This window comes from Pseudophryne corroboree, chromosome 8, assembly GCF_028390025.1.
Source record: "Pseudophryne corroboree isolate aPseCor3 chromosome 8, aPseCor3.hap2, whole genome shotgun sequence".
NCBI lineage: Eukaryota > Metazoa > Chordata > Amphibia > Anura > Myobatrachidae > Pseudophryne > Pseudophryne corroboree.
Genome location: NC_086451.1, coordinates 332,662,664 through 332,689,450, shown reverse-complemented (window position 1 = coordinate 332,689,450; position 26,787 = coordinate 332,662,664). Strand labels below are relative to the sequence as shown.

General features: G+C 45.1%; 1 protein-coding gene across 7 annotated transcripts in view; it reads right to left on the bottom strand.

The window, feature by feature from the left end:
• ATP11C (ATPase phospholipid transporting 11C) overlaps window positions 1–26,787 on the bottom strand; it is a 330,923-nt gene that overhangs the window by 102,788 nt on the left and 201,348 nt on the right. For 6 of the 7 annotated variants that reach the window (XM_063937413.1, XM_063937409.1, XM_063937408.1 and 3 more), the window contains exons 7-13: window positions 24,831–24,934; window positions 7,458–7,505; window positions 7,286–7,350; window positions 6,552–6,633; window positions 4,544–4,694; window positions 2,660–2,857; window positions 1,747–1,896 (exon numbers count right to left, since the gene is read on the bottom strand). In XM_063937413.1, the coding sequence (XP_063793483.1) occupies window positions 1,747–1,896; window positions 2,660–2,857; window positions 4,544–4,694; window positions 6,552–6,633; window positions 7,286–7,350; window positions 7,458–7,505; window positions 24,831–24,934 (798 nt within the window). Of the gene's footprint in view, window positions 1–1,746; window positions 1,897–2,659; window positions 2,858–4,543; window positions 4,695–6,551; window positions 6,634–7,285; window positions 7,351–7,457; window positions 7,506–24,830; window positions 24,935–25,069; window positions 25,112–26,787 lie in introns of those variants that run through there. The other variant, XM_063937414.1, reaches the window with a different exon arrangement.

The following is a 26,787-nucleotide window of genomic DNA, read 5'->3' as shown; positions in this document are numbered from 1 at the left end:
GTATGCCGACAGATGCCCGATTTACTTTCCACCCCGCATCAGGTCCTATGTGTCCTCTTTTGTCCCTTCTAGAAGACCGTAACTGCAACAAGGGCCACAGACATATAGGGGGATATCCGATTAGCCCTGGTAAAACATTGGGTGCAAAAAAAACTTATGTTTTTCGCGATTTTCCCTTATGTTTCAACAAATTTTTTTTTTAATTTTTTTTTTTACAGGCTATCCAGATTGATCGCCTGTAAAAAACAAAACAAAAAACACTTTCTCCAGAAAATACATAGGTTCAGTGAAACCTGTGTGTTCTCGGTAGAAACAGACACGTTTTTAAATGATAACGGGGCTGTTTCTGGGGATTTGGTTTCGCCTGCCGAAGGCAAATACCTGATGACCGCGGACAACCTGCAGCGTCCCATGCCCGCTGCAGCAGCAGGCTAGGACTGCAGCCTGGAAGCTGCCACTCGACGCGGTGACCGCTGGTGGGGAAGCCAGGTCAGCGCCATGACCATATGCCCTCCTCTCTTCCATCCCCGGCAGCGGTCACATGACGGGAAGCTGCCATTGGACCGGGGGAGCCGGAGGAGCAGCGCTGCATCGGGAGCTGTCAGCAGCCGGCACTTGGTGCAGCATCAGGTAACCCCCGATAAGCCACAGCTGGCTTACTGGGAGTAATAGGATAGCCCCTGGCAAGAAAATTATTCCTGGTAAATTACCGGGGCTAATTGGATATCCCCCATAGAATTTGATACTAGATGAGAACCACTTGGTCCATCTAGTCTCCCCCAAATGCATGTACATGAACAAGGATGGATCACTGGCCGCACTATTCCTACCGAACTCTGTCCAGCCCAGAGCCCCTGACACCTGCCGCCACTGCCAACAAGGAGGATCATCCCCCGGACAGGATGAGCATTAAGGTACCCACCGTACTGTGCACTGAATATTCCCAGCGAGGGAGCGGGACGACGTACCTCACTAACTACCTATTTACCATTTAAACATGACTTTTTTCCACAACGAGGAACACAGCACCACACAAATTTCTTAAACCAAAATAGGACTTTATCCTGTTTGCACTCAATTATATATCTTCTAGTATTTTTGGATATTATTATTATTTTTTTCATTTTTGTTTGTTCATTTCATCTACTTTTGTTTCATTATTTCCCTGCATTGTACTGCATGCATGCCATTGAGATATATGTAATAAGTCTGTATTCTTTGTTATATTGAAACATTTTAACTCAAGTAAGCTACTTTATAATTTACATTGTGTCCGTCCTTATACTTAATCAATTCATTCATTGTTAAAGTGTTACTCTTTTCAGAGTAAGTTACACCAAATAGTGAATGTACTATTGAGACACTCCAACTTTCGATAACGACATTGGGTATACACTATACATAAAAGCACAATATTGAGTGCGGATTGTGCTAAAAAGCGTCTATTCTTATTGGGAGGGCTAGATTCCCCTCCATACTTTCTGCTACCACTATAGTGCATAACCTAAGTAGGTGAGCGCAATACAACTCTCATTCTGTTGCATGTACACGCACATACTTACACACTATAGTTACTTTCTGTCGGGAGCCAATTAACCTACCAGTATATTTCTGAATTGTAGGGGAAAACCAGAGTACCCAGTAGAAACCCACGCAGGTACGGGCCGTGTCGTGTTATCACCTACTACAGTTGAAAAACAGTTAATTAAACCAACTGTATCCTAAAATACATAGGAGATCACTTACCTTGGAAGCTTTCCCAAAGACTCCAGCACTATCAGTTACAGTCAGTTCATCCCCAGAGTCCTTATATTTGTAGCCATCTATGCAGCATTCAATAAACTCCATTGTGTTTTCTGTCAGAGTGCCGGTCTTATCTGTAAACACATACTCCACCTGTGGAAAGAAATAGAATTTAGGTTTACCAAGTTAATCATTAATACATATTTTTTAATGAACATCAGTAAAAACAGGTGCTAATATATAAAGCTGCACTGTCACCTGCACTAAACATTTACTAACATGCTGCTCTGCCTAGCCGGAGTCAATTTCCAGTGGTTACTCTGTTCCTTTTACAGATCTGGTCAGAAGAACTTACTCGGGGATGGATAGTACGTGAATGTGAGGACTAATCGAAAGCTGCAAGCTCTTGAGTGCAGCTTGCGATTGGCCATCTCACTAAGCCACCTTTTAAAAGTTGATAAACTAAATCATTGGGTTTCAACTCCAATTCTCAAGTACTCCCAGCAGGTCATGTTTTCTGTACTTCTTTAATGAATCCCAGGTGAGTTAGTTTATTTTGCTGGGCTAGTAATTATCATACCACTTTCCATAGACAGAAATCCTGAAAGCATGATCTGTACTTGAAGATAAGATTTCACAAGAGAACTAATTTTTCAGTTCAATTGTTTATTTTATTATTAGAATTAATTAACTGTATAATGTACTGCTCTAGAAGGGGGAGAGGCATGTTCATAAAATCAGTCATATTGGTGCTATGTTACATTTTTAATAAATATTTTTTGTTTTATTTAAACCTAACTTAGACAATAAAACTTGTTACAAATAATTCATAACACTTTCATTTTGGTGATCAATTGTCTTTGGTGGTCAACTTTGCATGGGATTAAGTCAGGTTATACGTATGTCTTTTTTTCACCTGGCCAAGCTCCTCGTTAAGGTCCGATGTGTTCACCAGAGCGCCTTCTTTTATATCCTCGTCGTACATGTCCTTATCCCACGCAATGAAGAAAGACCCCAAAAATTTCTGCATTTCCACAGTGACATACATTGACACAGGAATGATGAAGTTGAAAAGGACCATGAAGGACAGGAAATCTGTAAAAATCTTCAATATCTGGAACAAAAACACATCTCTTATAAACAAAATACCCAGAGAGGAGTAGGAAACGTGGGGCCATCAAGAACACATTTGAACCAACCTATGCTACTGGTATTTTCATTGAGCATAAAAAGACAGACACATAAACCAACACTGCCACATGGCACTATGCAATATGAAGCAATTACACTGCTTCCACAGGAGGCAAAGGATTTCCTCACTGTACAAAAAACCTTAAACTGCAAGCAGAGTGCACTGCTAACCTTTACTGTTATTTCATATAGACACCTGTTGCCCCCTTAGTTAAATGTCAGATGGAATCCCTTCCCTGGAACTGTCCCGTACTGTATTATCTGTACAAGCTCACAGGGAAACCGGTGCCAACATATGTGTACAATGTCAAGGGAAACACAGCACCAAGAAAGTACCCATCATAGGGAACACGGTGTTAACCAAGTGCACTATTTATTTTAAAGCACACCGTCATCTTTCCGATGTCAGAGAATAGGCTGCCATTATATTGGTCGTATATCACACAGCACATGCCGAGGGATGCGGTCAAGATCCCGCCGGACGGAATCCTGGCGATCGAAATATCGACACCGGGACACCGACCGGCACAATCCAGACATATTCTCCCTCTGTGGGTGTCCACGACACCCATAGAGGGAGAATAAATTAGTGTGCCGAGCGTAGCAAGGCACCGTGCCCGCAAGGGGCTGCATTGCGCTCGCCCCCCTGTCGGGATTGTGCCAGTCTGGATCCCGTTGTCAATATTCCGACCGCCGGGATCCCGTCCGGCGGGATTTCGTACTGATCCCCATGCCGATACCATGTACAACACACTACAATAATATTCACTGTATGTCACTAAGAACACACTGCTATCGCATCTGTTGCGTATCTCATAGAACATGCTATCACATTTATCACACAGAACACATTACCACCACATTAGCAGTATATCATAGAACATGCTACCGTCAGATTGTCATGTGTTACATAGAATACGTATTTCATACAACACATTACTATCATATCTGTTGTATGCCACCTAGGACATGCTGCCATCACATCTGCAGTCTGTCAAATAGAACACACTACTAACATATCTGCATAATACCACTCAGGGCACAAATCTGTAATATCCACGCCATGCCATGAACAGCAACCAGTACTGTAACCTGCCGAAAAACATCACATGGAGTAACTTTATCTGTAAAATACTACACTGAACAGAGTACCTTACTATTTGTCAAAAACAACATAACTACAACTGCATAGTGTCACTCCGAACACACCGTACCAATGCGGATAATGTCCTACAGAATAGCGTAGGGTCACATCATGAATTATAAAACTTGTTGCATATTATAAATGGTGCCCCAGCCAATCAGCTCCCAGTCATTTTTCAAACGCAAGACAGTTAGGAGCTGAACACATGACAGCAGCTGATTGGCTGGAGCACCATTTGTCACACTCAGCAAGTTTTATCATTCACAACAAGTTTTATCACTCGTTGATAAATGAGCCCCTAGTACTTTGATTTCCAGCCACAGTCACGTAAAGCAAAGCAGCATTAACATACATTTTCATGAAACAGTACCACAAAAACAGCAGAAGTGTAACACATTACACAAATATCAGCACACTGCTGTAATAGAATATGGCACAAAGTAATGAAATAAACAAATCCTGTACCTTGAATGACTCTCTTTCCTTGCGAGTCTTCTCGTTGTACCAGGGCTCATCGTTGCCAGGATTACTTTGCCATATATACTTTAAAGCAGTGCATATGGATGCTTTGGAGACCAGGATGGATAGATACACTATTAAAAAAGCATTTATGGATCTGAAAGCAAAAGGAAATAGCAGTGGTGGCAACATCTCCAAGACACAAGCAATACAGAACTTTGTAAGATTACCTATCTATATAAATTCCGCTAAGCGGGTGTCTACAGCCCATCTCCCTCCACCCTGGACAATATTGGGGAGGGGGAGATGGTTAGAATGTGGCCGTGCAGAGGGGGTGGGTCAGCCAGCAAAGTGGGGGCAGACACCAAGTCCACTGCTTGATTCTTTATAAATTCACTGCGAGTAAGACAGGATAACCTTCTGAGAGGAGTGTGGTGGTGGTGGGGGTCTTGGAGCCATGACACTGCTTTTAAAATGTTAATTGGCATTGACTGTTTCAGGCTGCAGCATTTACGACAGGGATGGGGAACCTTCGGCCTTCCAGCTGTTGTTGAACTACACATCCCAGCATGCCCTGCAACAATTTTAGCATAGCCAAATTGCAAAGCTGTTGCAAGGCATGCTGGTATGTGTAGTTTAGAAACAGCTGGAGGGCCAAAGGTTCCCCATCCCGGATTTACGATAATGTAATCCAGTGATCTTCCTATTGATTCATTTTTTTTTTTAAATATAGAAATAGAAGAAAACATTAAAAATAAGTTATTGGTGTACTTTTGGACAAGTCTCTTGGTCTTAGTACACTTACTATAAGAAAAAAAACTAGAGATAGTATACCTGCTCATACCTTTTAAGCACTTTTACTTATTTCTGTTTATTATACTTAGATTATTGTCGCTGGATGTCCCCTCTTCCCTCACTGTTCTCCCCCAACCTTATGTTTTCCCTGTGTTATTTTATTTTTCTCTAATAAATATTTACTAGAAATAACAGAAAAAATAAATAAAATAAAAATAAATTGTAAACAAATTATCTCAGTATGTTTTCTATTTCTAATAGGAAACACTTTACCCAAAGACACAAGAACGGGGTTTTCCATAGGCAAATTATAATAACACAAATAAATACACCAGATTGTGTGGCAATTCGTTATTACACATTTATCTCTGCGATGTACATTTATTTTACCCAGGAAGAAACAGGAAATAATTATAGGAAGAGAAACTATATCCTTATTGCTTGATTTTCCTACCTGTGGTACAGACACAACCTATTTCTGCTGCTAATTCCCATTCACATAGATGTTTTAGGGGCAGATTTACTGTATTTTAGCAGCAAAGTTTGGTCGTATGTGCGGCTGGGAGCATTTCTAAGTATTATGGGAGGTAGAGCTTTGATTACTTTTATTGGGCTCAAGCACATATAAGCAAAGCTTTCCTCCCCTAACCTTTGATGTCGAGTCTGCCCTATGATGTGTGAGGATGCTGCTTCTTTGATTTGTAGCTGAGGGAGATGCTTATCCAGAGGAGCAATATAAATACAGACAGTCACATTACGAGTGATTACAAAGTCGCGGTATTAAGGTAAAAGAGCAGGCGAGTACTTTGATCAGAATATAGATAATTAACTGCCCCCTAGAGATTTAAGACTCTTTTCAAAGGTGGTTTATTAATAATTCACTGATAATGTAATTTTAAACTTTAGATTTCAAATTAAAATGTTCTAATGTCAACTGTAGAGGTTGTGCTTTAATTAACAGCACAGTATCATAAATAATAGCATCTATGGTCCGTCCTTCAACCAACAAACACAGAGAGAAATCCTTCAGATATTTATAAACCTCCCCAATGGTCTTATTAAAATAAGTGTGAAAAAGGAATGACCTTGTCCTTGTGACTACTTAGAGGAAATGCACAGGACAGCTTATTTGTGTAAATCCATAACTGGAACGTCACCAGTGGATGTGGGAACAAATAATATAAACTTTAGAAAGTAGTGTTTATATAATCAGACTTACTTCTCAACAGCAGACCGTTTCTGTGACTTGCCTTGGTAGTTCAAAGCCATTTTGGTCTCCATGCCAGTGTATACAGCAACACCTGCAAAACATGAAAGGCAATCTACATAACCAAACATAACCAAAGCCAAATACTAGGTTCCTTTTTTTATTTTATTTTTTTCCAACAACTGAAAAGTTTTGTAGACATGCAATGTAACCTTAATAACCACAAGAAGCAGATACAGGTATAGCGGCTCCCATCTGCATGATGAACATCTACAGACACTACAAAATTAATTGTTTTATTACACTCTTTTTAAATACTGATTAAGATACTGTAATAAAAAAAACAGCCTCTATTTGATAGATTTCTGAGATATGATTCCACTCGGGTTGGGTACGAACTCCCAGCAGACGGACAGCAGGATCCCTACACATGCCGGTAAGTATCTTCTTTTCCTATCCCTAGTTCACCCCTCCAGCAGCCTAACCCTTCCCCTCACCCACCGCAGCCTAACCCTAACACCCCCCCCCCCCCCAGTGCCTAAACCTAACCTCAACCCTGGTACTTACCTCCCGGTTGTGTCGGGATTTTGACCGTCTGGATCCCGCTGTTGGTCTTCTGACTGTCTGGATCCCGACTGACGGTATTTTGACCGCATCCTTTCCACCCATAGATATGTAGATAATTGGCTCAGCTCATTAAAAATTAGGGAAGACTAGTGATAGAACATACTCAAATCTATATTTACCATAAATCTTCCTTGTATTTTTTAAGGTTGCTCCTTTCAGCAGCAAGTTATCAGGTCCCAAAGAACTAAAAATAGAATAAAGATTGATTTAGAAAGTTACATATATAGTTTGGGATATTAAGAAAGATAAAGTTAGGACATTTTAGAACTAGTAAGACTGACAATATCATACCTTGCTTTAATCTCTTGATTAACGTATATATTCATTCGTCCAACAAACCTGAAAAAAACGCACAAACGTTAAAACATAGATCAGACGTAGAACTGAAAGAAAATGTCCAATGAATTAATCTACTTTAGATTTCCCCACTAAAAAAACAACAACACACAAACAGCAAGAGACCAGCAAAGTTGGTCATCTATAGTATGTGAGCAGAGCAGCTTTGCTGGTTGCATGTAGGCCCTCATTCAGAGTTGATCGCTCGCTGGCTACTTTTAGCAGCCGTGCAAACGCATTGTCGCCGCCCACTGGGGAGTGTATTTTCGCTTTGCAGAAGTGCGAACGCTTGTGCAGGAGAGCGCCTGCAAAATTATTTTGTGCAAAACAAGACTAGCCCTGTAGTTACTCTTTGTGTGTGCTGATTCTGACGACGGAGGGACGGTTTTTGATGCCCCACACCTGCCCAGCGTTCGCCCAGCCATGCCTGCGTTTTTCTAAGCACTCCCTGAAAACGGTCAGTTGACACCCAGAAACGCCCACTTCATGTCAATCTTCCTGCGTACGGCCGTGCGACTGGAATCTTCACTAGAACCTGTGCAAAACCACGATGCTCTTTGTACCCGTATGTCGCACGTGCGCATTGCGGTGCATACGCATGCTCAGATTAGCCGTTTTTTTCACTGATCGATACACAGCGAACAACGGCAGCTAGAGATCAATTTGGAATGACCCCTGTGATCCAGTAATAAAGATGATCAGTAAACCACCGCTTGGCTCGCCAGTCTCTGTGGAGATGCTATAGGTGGGGACTTTTAGGAATGAAATGGAGCATGCAGAATTGGCGATAGGGCTATGGATATGAACACAATTAATGTATTATTATTATTACTACCAGTTATTTATATAGCGCACACATATTCCGCAGAGCTTTACAGAGAATATTTGGCCATTCACATCAGTCTCTGCCTCAGTGGATACAAATAAATCGTAACAATCTCACATGCACTTCGGATTGTCCAACCATAAATGATGACACAAACTGGCTCCTCTCAATAAAATTAGGACACTTCTTTCTACACGTTTCGACGAACTGCAGCGTCTTTTTCCAAGATAAGTGTCTGTTTAAGCAAACTAAAACATGTATTCCCGATAGTGATGAGCGGGTTCGGATCCTCGGGATCCGAACTTCACCTTTTTTTTCACGGGTCCGAGCAACTCGGATCCTCCCGCATTGCTCGGTTAACCAGAGCGCGCCCGAACGTCATCATCCCGCGGTTGGATTCTCGCGAGATTCGTATTCTATATAAGGAGCCGCGCGTCGCAGCCATTTTTCACTCGTGCATTGGAGATGATCGTGAGAGGACGTGGCTGGCGTCCTCTCAGTTTCTATGTTCAGTGGGCTGCAAATTGTGCTGCAAATATATGTGCTCAGTGTGCTGCAAATATCTGTGCTCAGTGTGCTGCAAGTGCAAATATCTATGTTCTCTGCCTGAAAAACGCTCCATATCTGACTGTGCTCAGTGTGCTGCAAATATCTGTGCTCAGTGTGCTAATTGCTTTATTGTGGGGACTGGGGACCAGCAGTATTATATAGTAGGAGGACAGTGCAGAGTTTTGCTGACCAGTGACCACCAGTATTATACGTTCTCTGCCTGAAAAACGCTCCATATCTGTGCTGCATTGTAGTATATAGTAGGAGGACAGTGCAGAAATTTGCTGACCACCAGTATAACTATATATATAGCAATACGGTACAGTAGTCCACTGCTCTACCTACCTCTGTGTCGTCAAGTATACTATCCATCCATACCTGTGGTGCATTTCAGTTTTGCACAGTTTGCTGACCACCAGTATATAATATATAGCAGTACGGTACAGTAGGCCACTGCTCTACCTACCTCTGTGTCGTCAAGTATACTATCCATACATACCTGTGGTGCATTTCAGTTTTGCACAGTTTGCTGTCCACCAGTATATAATATATAGCAGTACGGTACATTTGGCCACTGCTCTACCTACCTCTGTGTCGTCAAATATACTATCCATCCACACCTCCTGCTAGAAAACTTAAAAGAGTTAAGATGGCAAAAGCACAGCAAAGAACTGCGCGTTCTTCTAAATCACAAATCCCCAAGGAGAGTCCAATTGTGTCGGTTGCGATGCCTGACCTTCCCAACACTGGACGGGAAGAGGTTGCGCCTTCCACCATTTGCACGGCCCCTGCAAGTGCTGGAATGAGCACCCGCAGTCCAGTTCCTGATAGTCAAATTGAAGATGTCACTGTTGAAGTACACCAGGATGAGGATATGGGTGTTGCTGGCGCTGGGGAGGAAATTGACAAGGAGGATTCTGATGGTGAGGTGGTTTGTTTAAGTCAGGCACCCGGGGAGACACCTGTTGTCTGTGGGACAAATATGGCCATTGACATGCCTGGTCAAAATACAAAAAAAATCACCTCTTCGGTGTGGAATTATTTCAACAGAAATGCGGACAACTGGTGTCAAGCCGTGTGTTGCCTTTGTCAAGCTGTAATAAGTAGGGGTAAGGACGTTAACCACCGAGGAACATCCTCCCTTATACGTCACCTGGACCGCAATCATCAGAAGTCAGTGACAAGTTCAAAAACTTTGGATGACAGCGGAAGCAGTCCACTGACCACTAAATCCCTTCCTCTTGTAACCAAGCTCCTGCAAACCACACCACCAACTCCCTCACTGTCAATTTCCTCCTTACACAGGAAAGCCAATAGTCCTGCAGGCCATGTCACTCAAGTCTGACGAGTCCTCTCCTGCTGGGATTCCTCCGATGCATCCTTGAGTGTAACGCCTACTGCTGCTGGCGCTGCTGTTGTTGCTGCTGGGAGTCGATCGTCATCCCAGAGGGGAAGTTGGAAGACCACTTGTACTACTTCCAGTAAGCAATTGACTGTCCAACAGTCCTTTGCGAGGAAGATGAAATATCACAGCAGTCATCCTGCTGCAAAGCAGATAACTCAGGCCTTGGCAGACTGGATGGTGAGAAAATAAGAATTTACTTACCGATAATTCTATTTCTCATAGTCCGTAGTGGATGCTGGGACTTCCGTAAGGACCATGGGGAATAGCGGCTCCGCAGGAGACTGGGCACAAAAAGTAAAAGCTTTAGACTAGCTGGTGTGCACTGGCTCCTCCCCCTATGACCCTCCTCCAAGCCTCAGTTAGGATACTGTGCCCGGACGAGCGTACATAATAAGGAAGGATTTTGAATCCCGGGTAAGACTCATACCAGCCACACCAATCACACTGTACAACCTGTGATCTGAACCCAGTTAACAGTATGATAAACGTAGGAGCCTCTGAAAAGATGGCTCACAACAATAAACAACCCGATTTTTTGTAACAATAACTATATACAAGTATTGCAGACAATCCGCACTTGGGATGGGCGCCCAGCATCCACTACGGACTATGAGAAATAGAATTATCGGTAAGTAAATTCTTATTTTCTCTGACGTCCTAGTGGATGCTGGGACTTCCGTAAGGACCATGGGGATTATACCAAAGCTCCCAAACGGGCGGGAGAGTGCGGATGACTCTGCAGCACCGAATGAGAGAACTCCAGGTCCTCCTCAGCCAGGGTATCGAATTTGTAAAATTTTGCAAACGTGTTTTCCCCTGACCAAGTAGCTGCTCGGCAAAGTTGTAAAGCCGAGACCCCTCGGGCAGCCGCCCAAGATGAGCCCACTTTTCTTGTGGAATGGGCTTTAACAGATTTTGGCTGTGGCAGTCCTGCCACAGAATGTGCAAGCTGAATTGTACTACAAATCCAACGAGCAATCGTCTGCTTAGAAGCAGGAGCACCCAGCTTGTTGGGTGCATACAGGATAAACAGCGAGTCAGATTTTCTGACTCCAGCCGTCCTGGAAACATATATTTTCAGGGCCCTGACTACGTCCAACAACTTGGAGTCCTCCAAGTCCCTAGTAGCCGCAGGCACCACAATAGGTTGGTTCATGTGAAACGCTGAAACCACCTTAGGGAGAAATTGAGGACGAGTCCTCAATTCTGCCCTGTCTGAATGAAAAATTAGGTAAGGGCTTTTATATGACAAAGCCGCCATTTCTAAAACACGCCTGGCTGACGCCAGAGCTAACAGCATGACCACCTTCCATGTGAGATATTTTAATTCCACAGTGGTGAGTGGTTCAAACCAATGTGATTTTAGGAACCCTAAAACTACATTGAGATCCCAAGGTGCCACTGGTGGCACAAAAAGGAGGTTGTATATGCAGTACCCCCTTGACAAACGTCTGAACTTCAGGCAATGAAGCCAGTTCTTTCTGGAAGAAGATCGACAGGGCCGAAATTTGAACCTTAATGGATCCTAATTTTAGGCCCATAGACAGTCCTGCTTGCAGGAAATGCAGGAAACGACCCAGTTGAAATTCCTCTGTGGGGGCCTTCTTAGCCTCACACCAGGAAACATATTTTCGCCAAATGCGGTGATAATGTTTCGCAGTTACATCCTTCCTGGCTTTGATCAGGGTAGGGATGACTTCATCTGGAATGCCTTTTTCCATCAGGATCCGGCGTTCAACCGCCATGCCGTCAAACGCAGCCGCGGTAAGTCTTGGAACAGACAAGGTCCCTGCTGGAGCAGGTCCTTTCTTAGAGGTAGAGGCCACGGGTCCTCCGTGAGCATCTCTTGCAGTTCCGGGTACCAAGTTCTTCTTGGCCAATCCGGAGCCACGAGTATAGTCTTCACTCCTCTCCTTCTTATGATTCTCAGTACTTTTGGAATGAGAGGCAGAGGAGGGAACACATACACCGACTGGTACACCCACGGTGTTACCAGAGCGTCCACCGCTATTGCCTGAGGGTCCCTTGACCTGGCGCAATATCTGTCCAGTTTTTTGTTGAGACGGGACGCCATCATGTCCACCTTTGGTTTTTCCCAACGGTTTACAATCACTTGAAAGATTTCTGGGTGAAGTTCCCACTCCCCCGGGTGGAGGTCGTGTCTGCTGAGGAAGTCCGCTTCCCAGTTGTCCACTCCCGGAATGAACACTGCTGACAGTGCCACCACATGATTTTCCGCCCAGCGAAGAATCCTTGCAGCTTCTGCCATTGCCCTCCTGCTTCTTGTGCCGCCCTGTCTGTTGACGTGGGCGACTGCCGTGATGTTGTCCGATTGGATCAATACCGACTGACCCTGAAGCAGAGGCCTTGCTTGACTTAGGGCATTGTAAATGGCCCTTAGTTCCAGGATATTTATGTGAAGAGACGTTTCCATGCTTGACCACAAGCCCTGGAAATTTCTTCCCTGTGTGACTGCTCCCCAGCCTCTCAGGCTGGCATCGGTGGTCACCAGCATCCAATCCTGAATGCCGAATCTGCGGCCCTCTAGAAGATGAGCACTCTGTAACCACCACAGGAGAGACACCCTTGTCCTTGGAGATAGGGTTATCCGCTGATGCATCTGAAGATGCGATCCGGACCATTTGTCCAGCAGATCCCACTGAAAAGTTCTTGCATGGAATCTTCCGAATGGAATCGCTTCGTAAGAAGCCACCATTTTTCCCAGGACTCTCGTGCATTGATGCACTGACACTTGGCCTGGTTTTAGGAGTTTCCTGACTAGCTCGGATAACTCCCTGGCCTTCTCCTCCGGGAGAAAAACCTTTTTCTGGACTGTGTCCAGAATCATCCCCAGGAAAAGTAGACGTGTTGTTGGAATCAGCTGTGATTTTGGGATATTTAGGATCCACCCGTGCTGACGTAGCACTACCTGAGATAGTGCTACTCCGACCTCTAACTGTTCCCTGGACCTTGCCCTTATCAGGAGATCGTCCAAGTAAGGGATAATTAAGACGCCTTTTCTTCGAAGAAGAATCATCATTTCGGCCATTACCTTGGTAAAGACCCGTGGTGCCGTGGACAATCCAAACGGCAGCGTCTGAAACTGATAATGACAGTTTTGTACCACAAACCTGAGGTACCCTTGGTGAGAAGGGTAGATTGGGACATGGAGATAAGCATCTTTGATGTCCAGAGACACCATATAGTCCCCTTCTTCCAGGTTCGCTATCACTGCTCTGAGTGACTCCATCTTGAATTTGAACCTTTTTATGTAAGTGTTCAAGGATTTTAGATTTAAAATTGGTCTCACCGAGCCGTCCGGCTTCGGTACCACAAACAGCGTGGAATAATACCCCTTTCCCTGTTGTAGGAGGGGTACCTTGATTATCACCTGCTGGGAATACAGCTTGTGAATAGCTTCCACTACCGCCTCCCTGTCGGAGGGAGACGTTGGTAGAGCAGACTTCAGGAACCGGCGAGGGGGAGACGTCTCGAATTCCAATTTGTACCCCTGTGATACTACCTGCAGGATCCAGGGGTCCACTTGCGAGTGAGCCCACTGCGCGCTGAAATTCTTGAGACGGCCCCCCACCGTGCCTGAGTCCGCTTGTAAGGCCCCAGCGTCATGCTGAAGACTTGGCAGAAGCGGGGGAGGGCTTCTGCTCCTGGGAAGAGGCTGCCTGGTGCAGTCTTTTTCCCCTTCCTCTGCCCCGGGGCAGAAATGAGTGGCCTTTTGCCCGCTTGCCCTTATGGGAACGAAAGGACTGAGTTTGAAAAGACGGTGTCTTTTTTTGCTGAGAGGTGACCTGGGGTAAAAAGGTGGATTTTCCAGCCGTTGCTGTGGCCACCAGGTCCGATAGACCGACCCCAAATAACTCCTCCCCTTTATACGGCAATACTTCCATATGTCGTTTGGAATCCGCATCACCTGACCACTGTCGCGTCCATAACGCTCTTCTGGCAGAAATGGACATCGCACTCACTCTAGATGCCAGGGTGCAAATATCCCTCTGTGCATCTCGCATATATAGTAATGCATCCTTTAAATGCTCTATAGTTAATAATATACTGTCCCTATCCAGGGTATCAATATTTTCAGTCAGGGAATCCGACCAAGCCACTCCAGCACTGCACATCCAGGCTGAGGCGATTGCTGGTCGCAGTATAACACCAGTATGTGTGTATATACCTTTTAGGATATTTTCCAGCCTTCTATCAGCTGGTTCCTTAAGGGCGGCCGTATCGGGAGACGGTAACGCCACTTGTTTTGATAAGTGTGTGAGCGCCTTATCTACCCTAGGGGGTGTTTCCCAACGCGCCCTAACCTCTGGCGGGAAAGGGTATAGTGCCAATAATTTATTAGAAATCAGCAGTTTTTTATCGGGGGAAAACCACGCTTTATCACACACCTCATTTAATTCATCTGATTCAGGAAAAACTACTGGTAGTTTTTTCACACTCCACATAATACCCTTTTTTGTGGTACTTGTAGTGTCAGAAATATTCAATGCCTCCTTCATTGCCGTGATCATGTAACGTGTGGCCCTACTGGACATTACGTTTGTCTCCTCACCGTCGACACTGGATTCAGTATCCGTGTCTGGGTCTGTGTCGACCATCTGAGGTAACGGGCGTTTTAGCGCCCCCGACGGTGTCTGAGACGCCTGAACAGGCACTAATTGATTTGCCGGCTGTCTCATGTCGTCAACAGTTTTTTGCAAAGTGCTGACACTGTCACGTAATTCTTTAAATACGACCATCCAGTCAGGTGTCGACTCCCTAGGGGGTGACATCACTAACACAGGCAATTGCTCTGCTTCCACATCATTTTCCTCCTCATACATGTCGACACAATCGTACCGACACCCAGCACACACACAGGGAATGCTCTGAAAGAGGACAGGACCCCACGAGCCCTTTGGGGAGACAGAGGGAGAGTTTGCCAGCACACACCAGAGCGCTATATATATACAGGGATAACCTTATGTAAGTGTTACTCCCTTTATAGCTGCTGTTTTATATTAGCTGCCAATAGTGCCCCCCCCTCTCTTGTTTTACCCTGATTCTGTAGCAGGACTGCAGGGGAGAGTCTGGGAGCCTTCCTTCCAGCGGAACTGTGAGGGGAAAATGGCGCTTGTGTGCTGAGGAGATAGGCTCCGCCCCCTTCACGGCGGCCTTTTCTCCCGCTTTTTTTAGGAAAACTGGCAGGGGTGAAATGCATCCATATAGCCCAGGAGCTATATGTGATGTATTTCTTTAGCCATATAAGGTTTAAACATGTTTTATTGCGTCTCAGGGCGCTCCCCCCCAGCGCCCTGCACCCTCAGTGACTGGAGTGTGAAGTGTGCTGAGAGCAATGGCGCACAGCTGCAGTGCTGTGCGCTACCTTATCTGAAGACAGGACCGTCTTCTGCCGCCGATTTCTCCGGACCTCTTCGCTCTCCTGGCTCTGTAAGGGGGCCGGCGGCGCGGCTCCGGGACCCATCCAGGCTGAACCTGTGATCGTCCCTCTGGAGCTAATGTCCAGTAGCCAAGAAGCCCAATCCACTCTGCACGCAGGTGAGTTCGCTTCTTCTCCCCTTAGTCCCACGATGCAATGAGCCTGTTGCCAGCAGGACTCACTGAAAATAAAAAACCTATTTAAACTTTTACTTCTAAGCAGCTCAGGAGAGCCACCTAGCATGCACCCTTCTCGTTCGGGCACAAAAATCTAACTGAGGCTTGGAGGAGGGTCATAGGGGGAGGAGCCAGTGCACACCAGCTAGTCTAAAGCTTTTACTTTTTGTGCCCAGTCTCCTGCGGAGCCGCTATTCCCCATGGTCCTTACGGAAGTCCCAGCATCCACTAGGACGTCAGAGAAAAGTGTTTCCGGTATCCACCGTTAATTCACAGGGAACTAGAGACTTGATTGAGGTACTGTGTCCCCGGTACCAAATACCATCTAGGTTCCATTTCTCTAGGCAGGCGATACCGAAAATGTACACAGACCTCAGAAAAAGAGTCACCAGTGTCCTAAAAAATGCAGTTGTACCCAATGTCCACTTAACCACGGACATGTGGACAAGTGGAGCAGGGCAGACTCAGGACTATATGACTGTGACAGCCCACTGGGTAGATGTATTGCCTCCCGCAGCAAGAACAGCAGCGGCGGCACCAGTAGCAGCATCTCGCAAACGCCAACTCGTTCCTAGGCAGGCTACGCTTTGTATCACCGCTTTCCATAAGAGGCACACAGCTGACAACCTCTTACGGAAACTGAGGAACAACATCGCAGAATGGCTTACCCCAATTGGACTCTCCTGGGGATTTGTGACATCGGACAAGGCCACCAATATTGTGCGTGCATTACATCTGGGCAAATTCCAGCACGTCCCATGTTTTGCACATACATTGAATTTGGTGGTGCAGAATTATTTAAAAAACGACAGGGGCGTGCAAGAGATGCGGTCGGTGGCCCGAAGAATTGCGGGCCACTTTCGGCATTCAGCCACCGCGTGCCGAAGACTGGAGCACCAGCAAACAGTCCTGAACCTGCCCTGCCATCATCTGAAGCAAGAGGTGGTAACGAGGTGGAATTCAACCCTCTATATGCTTCAGAGGATGGAGGAGCAGCAAAAGGCCATTCAAGCCTATACATCTGCCTACGATATAGGCAAAGGAGGGGGAATGCACCTGACTCAAGCACAGTGGAGAATGATTTCAACGTTGTGCAAGGTTCTGCAACCCTTTGAACTTGCCACACGTGAAGTCAGTTCAGACACTGCCAGCCTGAGTCAGGTCATTCCCCTCATCAGGCTTTTGCAGAAGAAGCTGGAGACATTGAAGGAGGAGCTAAAACAGAGCGATTCCGCTAGGCATGTGGGGCTTGTGGATGGAGCCCTTAATTCGCTTAACCAGGATTCACGGGTGGTCAATCTGTTGAAATCAGAGCACTACATTTTGGCCACCGTGCTCGATCCTAGATTTAAAACCTACGTTGTATCTCTCTTTCCGGCAGACACAAGTCTGCAGTGGTTCAAAGACCTGTTGGTGAGAAAATTGTCAAGTCAAGCGAAACGTGACCCGTCAACAGCTCCTCCTTCACATTCTCCCGCAACTGGGGGTGCGAGTAAAAGGCTAAGAATTCTGAGCCCACCCGCTGACGGTGATGCAGGGCAGTCTGGAGCGAGTGCTGACATCTGGTCCGGACTGAAGGACCTGCCAACGATTACTGACATGTCGTCTACTGTCACTGCATATGATTCTGTCACCATTGAAAGAATGGTGGAGGATTATATGAGTAACCGCATCCAAGTAGGCACGTCAGACAGTCTGTAAGTATACTGGCAGGAAAAAGAGGCAATTTGGAGGCCCTTGCACAAACTGGCTTTATTTTACCTAAGTTGCCCCCCCCCCCTCCAGTGTGTACTCCGAAAGAGTGTTTAGTGCAGCCGCTCACCTTGTCAGCAATCGGCGTACGAGATTACTTCCAGAAAATGTGGAGAAGATGATAATCATCAAAATTAATTATAATCAATTCCTCCGTGGAGACATTCACCAGCAATTGCCTCCAGAAAGTACACAGGGACCTGAGATGGTGGATTCCAGTGGGGACGAATTAATAATCTGTGAGGAGGGGGATGTACACAGTGAAAGGGGTGAGGAATCGGACGATGAGGAGGAGGTGGACATCTTGCCTCTGTAGAGCCAGTGGGGGCCCAAACCAACCAGTCATTTCAGTCACAGTCGTGTGGCAGACCCTGTCGCTGAAATGATGGGTTTGTTAAAGTGTGCATGTCCTGTTTATACAACATAAGGGTGGGTGGGAGGGCCCAAGGACAATTCCATCTTGTACCTCTTTTTTCTTTCATTTTTCTTTGCATCATGTGCTGTTTGGGGACTATTTTTTAAATCTGCCATCCTGCCTGACACTGCAGTGCCACTCCTAGATGGGCCAGGTGTTTGTGTCGGCCACTTGTGTCGCTTAGCTTAGCCATCCAGCGACCTTGGTGCACCTCTTTTTTTCTTTGCATCATGTGCTGTTTGGGGACTATTTTTTAAATCTGCCATCCTGTCAGACACTGCAGAGCTACTCCAAGATGGGCCAGGTGTTTGTGTCGGCCACTTGGGTTGCTTAGCTTAGTCACACAGCTACCTCATTGCGCCTCTTTTTTTCTTTGCATCATGTGCTGTTTGGGGACTATTTTTTTGAAGTGCCATCCTGTCTGACACTGCAGTGCCACTCCTAGATGGGCCAGGTGTTTGTGTCGGCCACTTGGGTCGCTTAGCTTAGTCATCCAGCGACCTCGGTGCAAATTGTAGGACTAAAAATAATATTGTGAGGTGTGAGGTGTTCAGAATAGACTGAAAATGAGTGGAAATTATGGTTATTGAGGTTAATAATACTATGGGATCAAAATGACCCCCAAATTCTATGATTTAAGCTGTTTTTGAGGGTTTTTTGTAAAAAAAACACCCGAATCCAAAACACACCCGAATCCGACAAAAAAAATTCAGGGAGGTTTTGCCAAAACGCGTCCGAATCCAAAACACGGCCTCGGAACCGAATCCAAAACCCGAAAAATTTCCGGTGCACATCACTAATTCCCGATATTGTTGAAGTAAGCATACATGTAAGAGATTGCACAGCTCTCATAATTTTATCACACGTGTGGCGTTCTACTGAAATCAGTGAATTTGCATCTCTTGGATGGGACTATTTTTACACCTTTTTTCTTCCAATACTCACCTGTTTATAGTGCTATATCACACTATTGTATTGTTTTATCTCTTTTTTTTATTATATATACGGATAATCTCGTCAAAACTGAGAGGAGCCAATTCGTGTCATTATTTATGGTTTAGACAATCCGAAGCGCATGTGAAATTGTTGCGATTTATTTGTATCCATGTTTTGATTACTTATTTTCTGTAACATTTCTGCTGATTTGGATTGCAGCGCCATAGGTTTGTACTTGTTTGTTTTACTTATTGTTTGTTGTTCATCTACCCCAGTAGAGCTTACAATCTGTATTCCCTATCACATGTACACAACACACATTCACACTAGGGTTCATTTTCTTGTGAGCCAATTAACCAGTATATTTTTGTGGGAGGAAACCGGAGTACCCGAAGGAAACCTACGCAAGGTCAGGGAGAATATACAAACTCCACACAGTAAGGGCCATGGTGGGAATCAAACCCATGACCTCGGTGCTGTGAGGCAGTAATGCTAACCATTACACCATCCGTACTGCCCTAATTAATTTTCATGCTTTTGATGCAGTTTCTCAACCCTAACTGATGCATTAAACAGTTTTGTTGCCTTGAAAATGATCTATAATATAGTTGAACACATCTAATTATACAATTTTTTAGATATATTTAGCGTGATAGAACTGAAACTTGAGTACGTCAGTCAGTATTAGACATTAATTTTGCACCAGGTGACAGACACTAAACTTTAGAACAAAAATAAATTAATGATATCTGCAGCTGTAGCTTGGTTAGTCAGAAACAGCAAACAGGAATAGAGGGAACCCGCAAGACTATTGTCATAAATAAGTTCTAAAGCAAACTGGGCAAGTACTGCATGCAGGGAAGTAGATTCCAGGTAAATTTAAGGAAAAATAACATCACAGAAAGAGTAGTGGACAAGTGGAATAGCCTCCCATCAGAGGTGGTAGAGACTAAGACAGTAGAGCAATTTAAACATGCATGGGATATACAGAAGAATATCCTTACATAGAAACAAGGATCAAATAAGGCTTAAGGTAAAAATATGGTAAAAAAGGGGCAGACTAGATGGGCTAAGTGGTTCTTATCTGCCGCCAAAATCTATGTTTCTATGCATTTACACCACTGACTAAAAATGGCTTATATAAAACTAGCAGTAAGTGGCTCTGGGGGTTATTCAGTACGGATTGCAGATTCTGCCAAAAGTAGAATCTGCAATCCTTTCTTTCGCATGCTGGGGGCCGCCCATCGCAGGGCAAGGCTGCCCAGCATGCTGAACGTCCTGCCCAGCATCTGTGACTGCATTTTAATTGTGATTGCAGCAACTGTGAACGACTCCATACAGCCACAGCCAGGCTGCGTATGCAGGCGGTCAGCCCCATTTTTCTCATTGGAGCGGCTGCGTATGATGTCATGCAGCCGCCCTAAAAATGCAGCTGGCTCGCCCCTATTTTTCCCGCGCCACCCCTGCATAGCTCCACTGCCACCTCCCGCCCACTCCAAGAACGCCTCTGCCTGTCAATCAGTCAGAGGCGTTCCCAGTCATTGCACGCCGATCGCATTCGCATCCCTGGCTCCTTCGGATGTTTCATTGCTCCCAGCCTCCTTCCTACAGGCTCTCAGGCTCCGCCATTCCTCGGAATGTCACAAAGAGAAGTTCTGAAGGCTGTCAGGGATTGCAGTTTAAGGGGGGTATTCAATTAGTGCTGTTTTTATCAACTAGTCGGAAAAACTGCACTTTCCGCCCTTTTGTAGGTCAAATTCACATTCGACCTATTCAAAGCCCGTTCCGATTTCCGCCCAGGCAAAAACCACGTGGATCGGTGAATTCGCCGTCGATCCGTGTGTTTTGTCGAATTTGCAGGCGAAAAATTCGAAAAAAGGCGAAAAGGCATGGCGAAAACGGAGCAAAAAACTTTAGAAAACGCCTGCTACTGAATACCAAACGGCTGTCAGAAAACTCAGCAATAATTGAATATCCCACTAAAGTGGAAACATGTTTCATGCTATTTAAAGAGCGCAAATTACAGAGCTAGACTACAACTCCCTCTGTACTAAACTACACGCATTCAAGCTGTACAGAAGCGGTTCTTGGTGTGGGCAAGCAGTTCCGCAGTCACCCCGCAGACACCCGCCGCCTACCAGCACCCCGCTCCTCGGCTGCAGCAGACGCCGTGGGCTGTGTGGGTGTCCGCTGCAGCCGGTGCACCTGTCAGACGCTAGAGGTCATTATTGACCTCTAGTGTCTGTGCGGCGCAGCTATGGTGATGTCTCTCCTATAGAGAGGAGCCACAGGCGGCCAGACGGAGCAGCAGCAGCAGCGGTCGGGTAGCAGGAGCGGGGCAGTGGTAAGTATTGTTTTTTTTTTGTTTTGTTTTTTGTGTGTTTGTAAGCGGTTACGAAGGGGCACAACTACTGTGGGCACAGCGACAGGAGGAACAACTACTGGTGCAAACCTACAGTGGGCATAGCTATAGGGGGCACAACTACTCGGGGAAATCTACTGAGGGCATGGCTACGGTGGGCAAAACTACTGGGGGCATAACTGTGGCCATGCCCCCCTATGAAGCCATGCCCCTATTTTTTGACACGCGCCTTTGGCGCACTAACTTTTCCCGGGGGGGGCACCAGTGGATACTTTCGCACTGGGCGGCACAAGGTGTAGAGCCGGCCCTGAAGCTGTAATAGCCTGGTTGTCATGGAGCTATTGGTGACAAGCTTTAACCATACAGTACAAAAAAAAAAGTGAAAATGGGCCCCTCCGGGATTAGGGGCCCTGAAGCTTAAGCTTCATTAGTTTCATAGTAGATCTGCCCCTGCTCAAGTGACAAGGAATAACTGCAATACTGCAATAACTAAATAGAGACAATTTGTTTGTGTGTATTTGCAGCAAAAAGAATGAGGCTTTGTTAGGAGACTGTGTTGTGACCTCGGGAAAACAATACACCATATTTCTGTAGATAAGATTCGTCCACAATGTTAAAAACAAAGCAAACATGTAAGCCTAGAAACCCACACACTCAAACGCTCAGAAAATCAGATTGTGTAATTAAAACCCATGCAACATTTCAACTGAATGCTCTAGTTATTTTAATTAAGACAGGATTCCTAATTAAATGCTTTAAGCTAGTCTAGTAATTTTGTAAAAAGGAAGTCTAGATGACTAATGATTAACTATTTAAGGGGATGCTTTAATTAAAATAGTGTGTGTGTAAGTGACTAATGCGTTGCCAACCAGACTCATATTCTGATTAAGGACCTGATTTAGGGGAGGGCACAAATGCATTTTTCCGCATCATAAATTTTACAAAACACGTACAATCGTTCACAGCGCACATACAGACTACAAGTACCCGTATTCTGAGTAGATCAGGGGCACAAGTCAGCCCCAAGTGGACACAGTAACAACTGAACTCTGTGTTAGCCATGCTTATTCGGGTGTAGTATGGCTGACCGGCGGTCTCCTGACCGCCGGTCAGCTTACCGACGCCGGGATCCCGGCGGGGAGAGGCGAGTGCAGCAAGCTCCTTGCGGGCTCGCTGCGCTCGCCACGCTGCGGGCTCGGTGGCGACCTACGGTCGCCACGGGTTCTATTCCCACTCTATGGGTGTCGTGGACACCCACGAGTGGAAATAGTCCCTGTTGGTCGGCATGCCGACCATCGGGATAGTGGGTGTCGGGAAGCTGCAGGAGGTCATGTGACCGTCGGTCTCCCGACCGTCGGTCACATGAATACCACCCGCTTATTCTTCAGAGAAGGTGCCCATTTTATGCTTTGAAGGCAAATAACTTGCATGTTAGTTACATTCAAATATACGGGTGGCAATCGATATACCGGCTGTCGGGATCCTGGCGCTCAGTATATCGGCGCCGGGATACCGACAACAATTCTCCCTCTTGGGGTGTCCACGACACCCCTGGAGGGAGAATAAATAGTGTGGCACGCGTAGGGCGCCACCGAGCCCGCAAGGGGCTCTTTTGCGCTTGCCCCGCTGCCGGCATTCCAGATCCCAAAACCGGTATGCTGGGCGGCGGGATCCCGACAGCCGGCCAATCATAGTACATCCCAAATGTACAACAGAGATGCACCTGGATGTAATGGTGCTGTAAGTATGGAGAACATGCACAATGTGTAAACACGTAGCACTCTACATGCAGACAGACATTCAACCCTGATGCCAGGCGTGGAAAGGCTCTGAGGGAATGGAAGGACACATGTGGTTTCATTGTGCAGGTCAGAGGAACATACAGTGACTGTCTGCTCGCTTTGTTGGATATTATCCTTTAGGATGCAGACAATTTAAAAATAAATCTGGTATGGTGCTTCAGGTAACTGACCTGGGTACAGTACAAGGTGGGAATTTTGCTTTATGCGCTACCTAAATCTGTACAGACAGCCCAGTCATGGCCTATAGTTTATGATCTCTGTTTTTCTCCAGGCTACATACAATGCCTTCCATTCCTTAGCCAAACACAGAAGAGAGTAACAACGTTTTCCATAACGCAGAGGCTGCATTTAGTGAGATAAAGCAGAGACTGGATTTGGAAAACAACAGATGTGTATTTTTCATTGAGGAAAGTAGATAAGATAGATTATAGCAAACATGTGATTGATTGATTGATTGATTGATTGATTGATAGCTTGCTTCTTTTCTATAGAGATATCTGCAGAACATTTGTCATACTGTATGTGCCCAATTAAGTTGCTGGGCAGGCAAAATGTCACACTGTGTGCATCCTTTTATGTTTTCATAAAGAATCATGTGTAGGATATGGCACTTTCCCAAAATAAAGATGTACTTATTTAAATGAGTACATCAAAAAGCTCCATATTCTACACATTTTTCTTTATGAAAACTGTATTCCTGTAAGAGTAGTGGTGTTCCCTGATTTATGTGTAGAAGGCTGCCTTATCCCAAATTTACTGCGCACCACAAAATACATCTGACTTTATCTTTGAATCCTTTTATCTGAGCTGCTGTCCATGCAGAAAGCACAGGATATGACATAGGGATTTATTGATCCCTATCTTCAGGTATTTTCCTTTGGATTGCACTTCCCATTCCTCATTCAAAGTGCAACATGAGTGCATTCACTACACATTTGTTGAAACAATGGGCCTTATTCAGACCTGATTGCTGTTGTGCAAGATCGCGCAGCGGCAGATTATCGAATGACTGCGCCTGCGTATGCACCGCAATGCGCAGGTGCGACGCCAAATGACAGAATGGTGCGAAAATTTAGATGGCGAGGTGTACGCAAGGTGATTGACAGGAAGCGGACGTTTGGGGGGTGGTAACTGAACGTTTTCTGGGAGTGTCAGGAAGAACACAGGCGTTCCCAAGCCTTTTCTGGATGGGTGTGTGACGTCAGCTCCGGCCCCGAACAGCCTGATTCTATCGCACTGTAGGAATAGGTCCTGTGCTACGCACAGACCGGAAAAATCATTTGATGGTGAGTGAGTTGTGAACGAATTTGCAGCTGTCCTCTGGCGCAGTTTTCGCACGGCGTACGCATGCATTCGTACACTTGCACGGGACAGGTTTTCACTCTCTATGGGCGCTGACTATCTGATTGCAGAGGAGTGATCAGGGATGAATTAAGCACAATGTTTTGAAGACGTGCATATATGTTTAAATGATGCTTCTTAATTGTAATAAGACAGACGAAAGATGAATTGTAAAGTTTTACAATCCTTTTTAATTATTAATAAAATGACATGAAGCAGGAATTAATAAAAAAAACAAATAAAAACCACACTGAATGGAAATATAATTATGACACATAGCATAAAATAAGTAACATTTAGCAGGACGCCATGTCTGGAACTTACTTGTAAAGGTCAGGCTGGGGTTGTTCACATTCAATGGTAGCGGAGAGCCCATCCACTGCTTCATCAGTGCACAAAGCAGAGGTTTCACGTACAGCAACATAGGTCTAAAAGGGAACAAAACTGCAAGTAACCATATGCTCTCAGTGTGCACATTTCAGGAAAATAATATTATAAATCACTGCAAAAGATCTCTAATATGAGGAAACCCTTGGACTTTGGGCACTATATTTAGAATCTACCTCTTCTATTACCAGCAGCCTCAGCATTGATGGAAACACTGCTAAAATCTATCGCTAAGCTCCCATGCTATAAATAGAGCAGTCTAGAGATCCAAATTATTATGGCTGCCAAGATTTTGTTTTCCAACATATCATTATTCGGGCTACAGCCAGCAAGAAATGCAATGTACTGCTGTGCAGGAAAGAAACGAGTGAGGAGCCAGCCTTATAAATGGGACACGACTAGCTGCTCTCAGTGGCGCACCCAGGGAGGGTTTCCGAGCAACCCCCCACCGAAAAAAAAAATATATATATATTTGTTTTGCTGCATGAGTATTATTAATGGCTGTCTAGCGTCCTCTGCAGCCTGCTTTCTTCCTGGTGGCACTTGTAAGTGCTTTATAAAAGTTTACTTTATTTTAATTATAGTACATATATACATACCTCCCAACTGATTTTCGCGGGACAGTCCCGTTTTTTTTGGGTCTGTCCCGCTGTCCCTCCCGCGGGCCGCAGTGTCCCGCGGTGGGAGGGGGGCAGTTGGGAGGCTCCTGATCACTCGCTGTTCTGCTCAGTTGAGCAGAGCAGCGTTGAATAGACGCTGTGCGCATGCGCACAGCGTCTATTCCAGTGAACTATAGGGAGAGGGGGCATGCCAGCAGCTCTCAGAGCGCTGGCCATGCCCCCTCAGTGCCGAAAACGGGGGCGTGGCTCGCGATCACGGGCACTCCGTGAAGCCACGTCCCCTTCCACACTTCCACATAGACCACACCCCCTTTTCGGGCGCACTACGCACGCCAAGATATCCCTCTTCCCTGTTCTTCAGAGTTGTGAGGTATGTATATATCCATGTGCAATTTGTGCATACATATATACACACATGTATATACATACATATAAACACAAACATATGATATATATACATGCGTATATATATATATATATATATATATATATATATATATATACACACACACACACATGTTTAATATGCTTCGTGTATATGTATATAAATATATACATAGGTGTATATATGGTATATGTGTAGATATGTAGATATATATATATATATATATATATATATACACATATACATACACACAGACACACTAGTTTTACGGACCCAGCATATACTGGGTCACCTCAGTCCCCACCCTGTGCTTGGCTCCACCCAGTCCTGGAAACCCCCCCATGCAAATCCTGCGTTTGCCACTGGCTCTGTAACTTGCTGACCTGGTTCATGAAAGTAAGTAGGATCAGGCAGTCACACAAAACAAGAAACGGAGTCATGTGCTCCTAGGAAGGATTACAAAGTGTAAAACGCTTTATGTTTTCTTGCAAGTTCATAAATATACATGCAGAAGTTGTGAGAAATGTAACGAGTTACAGCAATATTCAAACGGTTGGAAAACAATCATGAAAAAGCAAGGGATGTAATTATTACGCAGTAGGGCATGTATAAGACAATAAATTAAAGTGAGTTTAGGATGAAGGCCCCCTTTAAAATCAGACTGAAAAAAAAAATATATAAATTAGCATTTCCCTTTGATGCAGTAATACCGCCAGACAAATATTTAAATATTTCACAAGACACCTAAAGATATAAGGGCAAATGTATTAAGCCTGGAGTAGGGATAAAGAAGTGATAAAGCAGTGATAAGTGCAAGGTTATAACACACCAGCCAATCAGCTCCTAACTGTCATTTTTCAAACCTGTAATGACTGGTTTGTGCGTTATC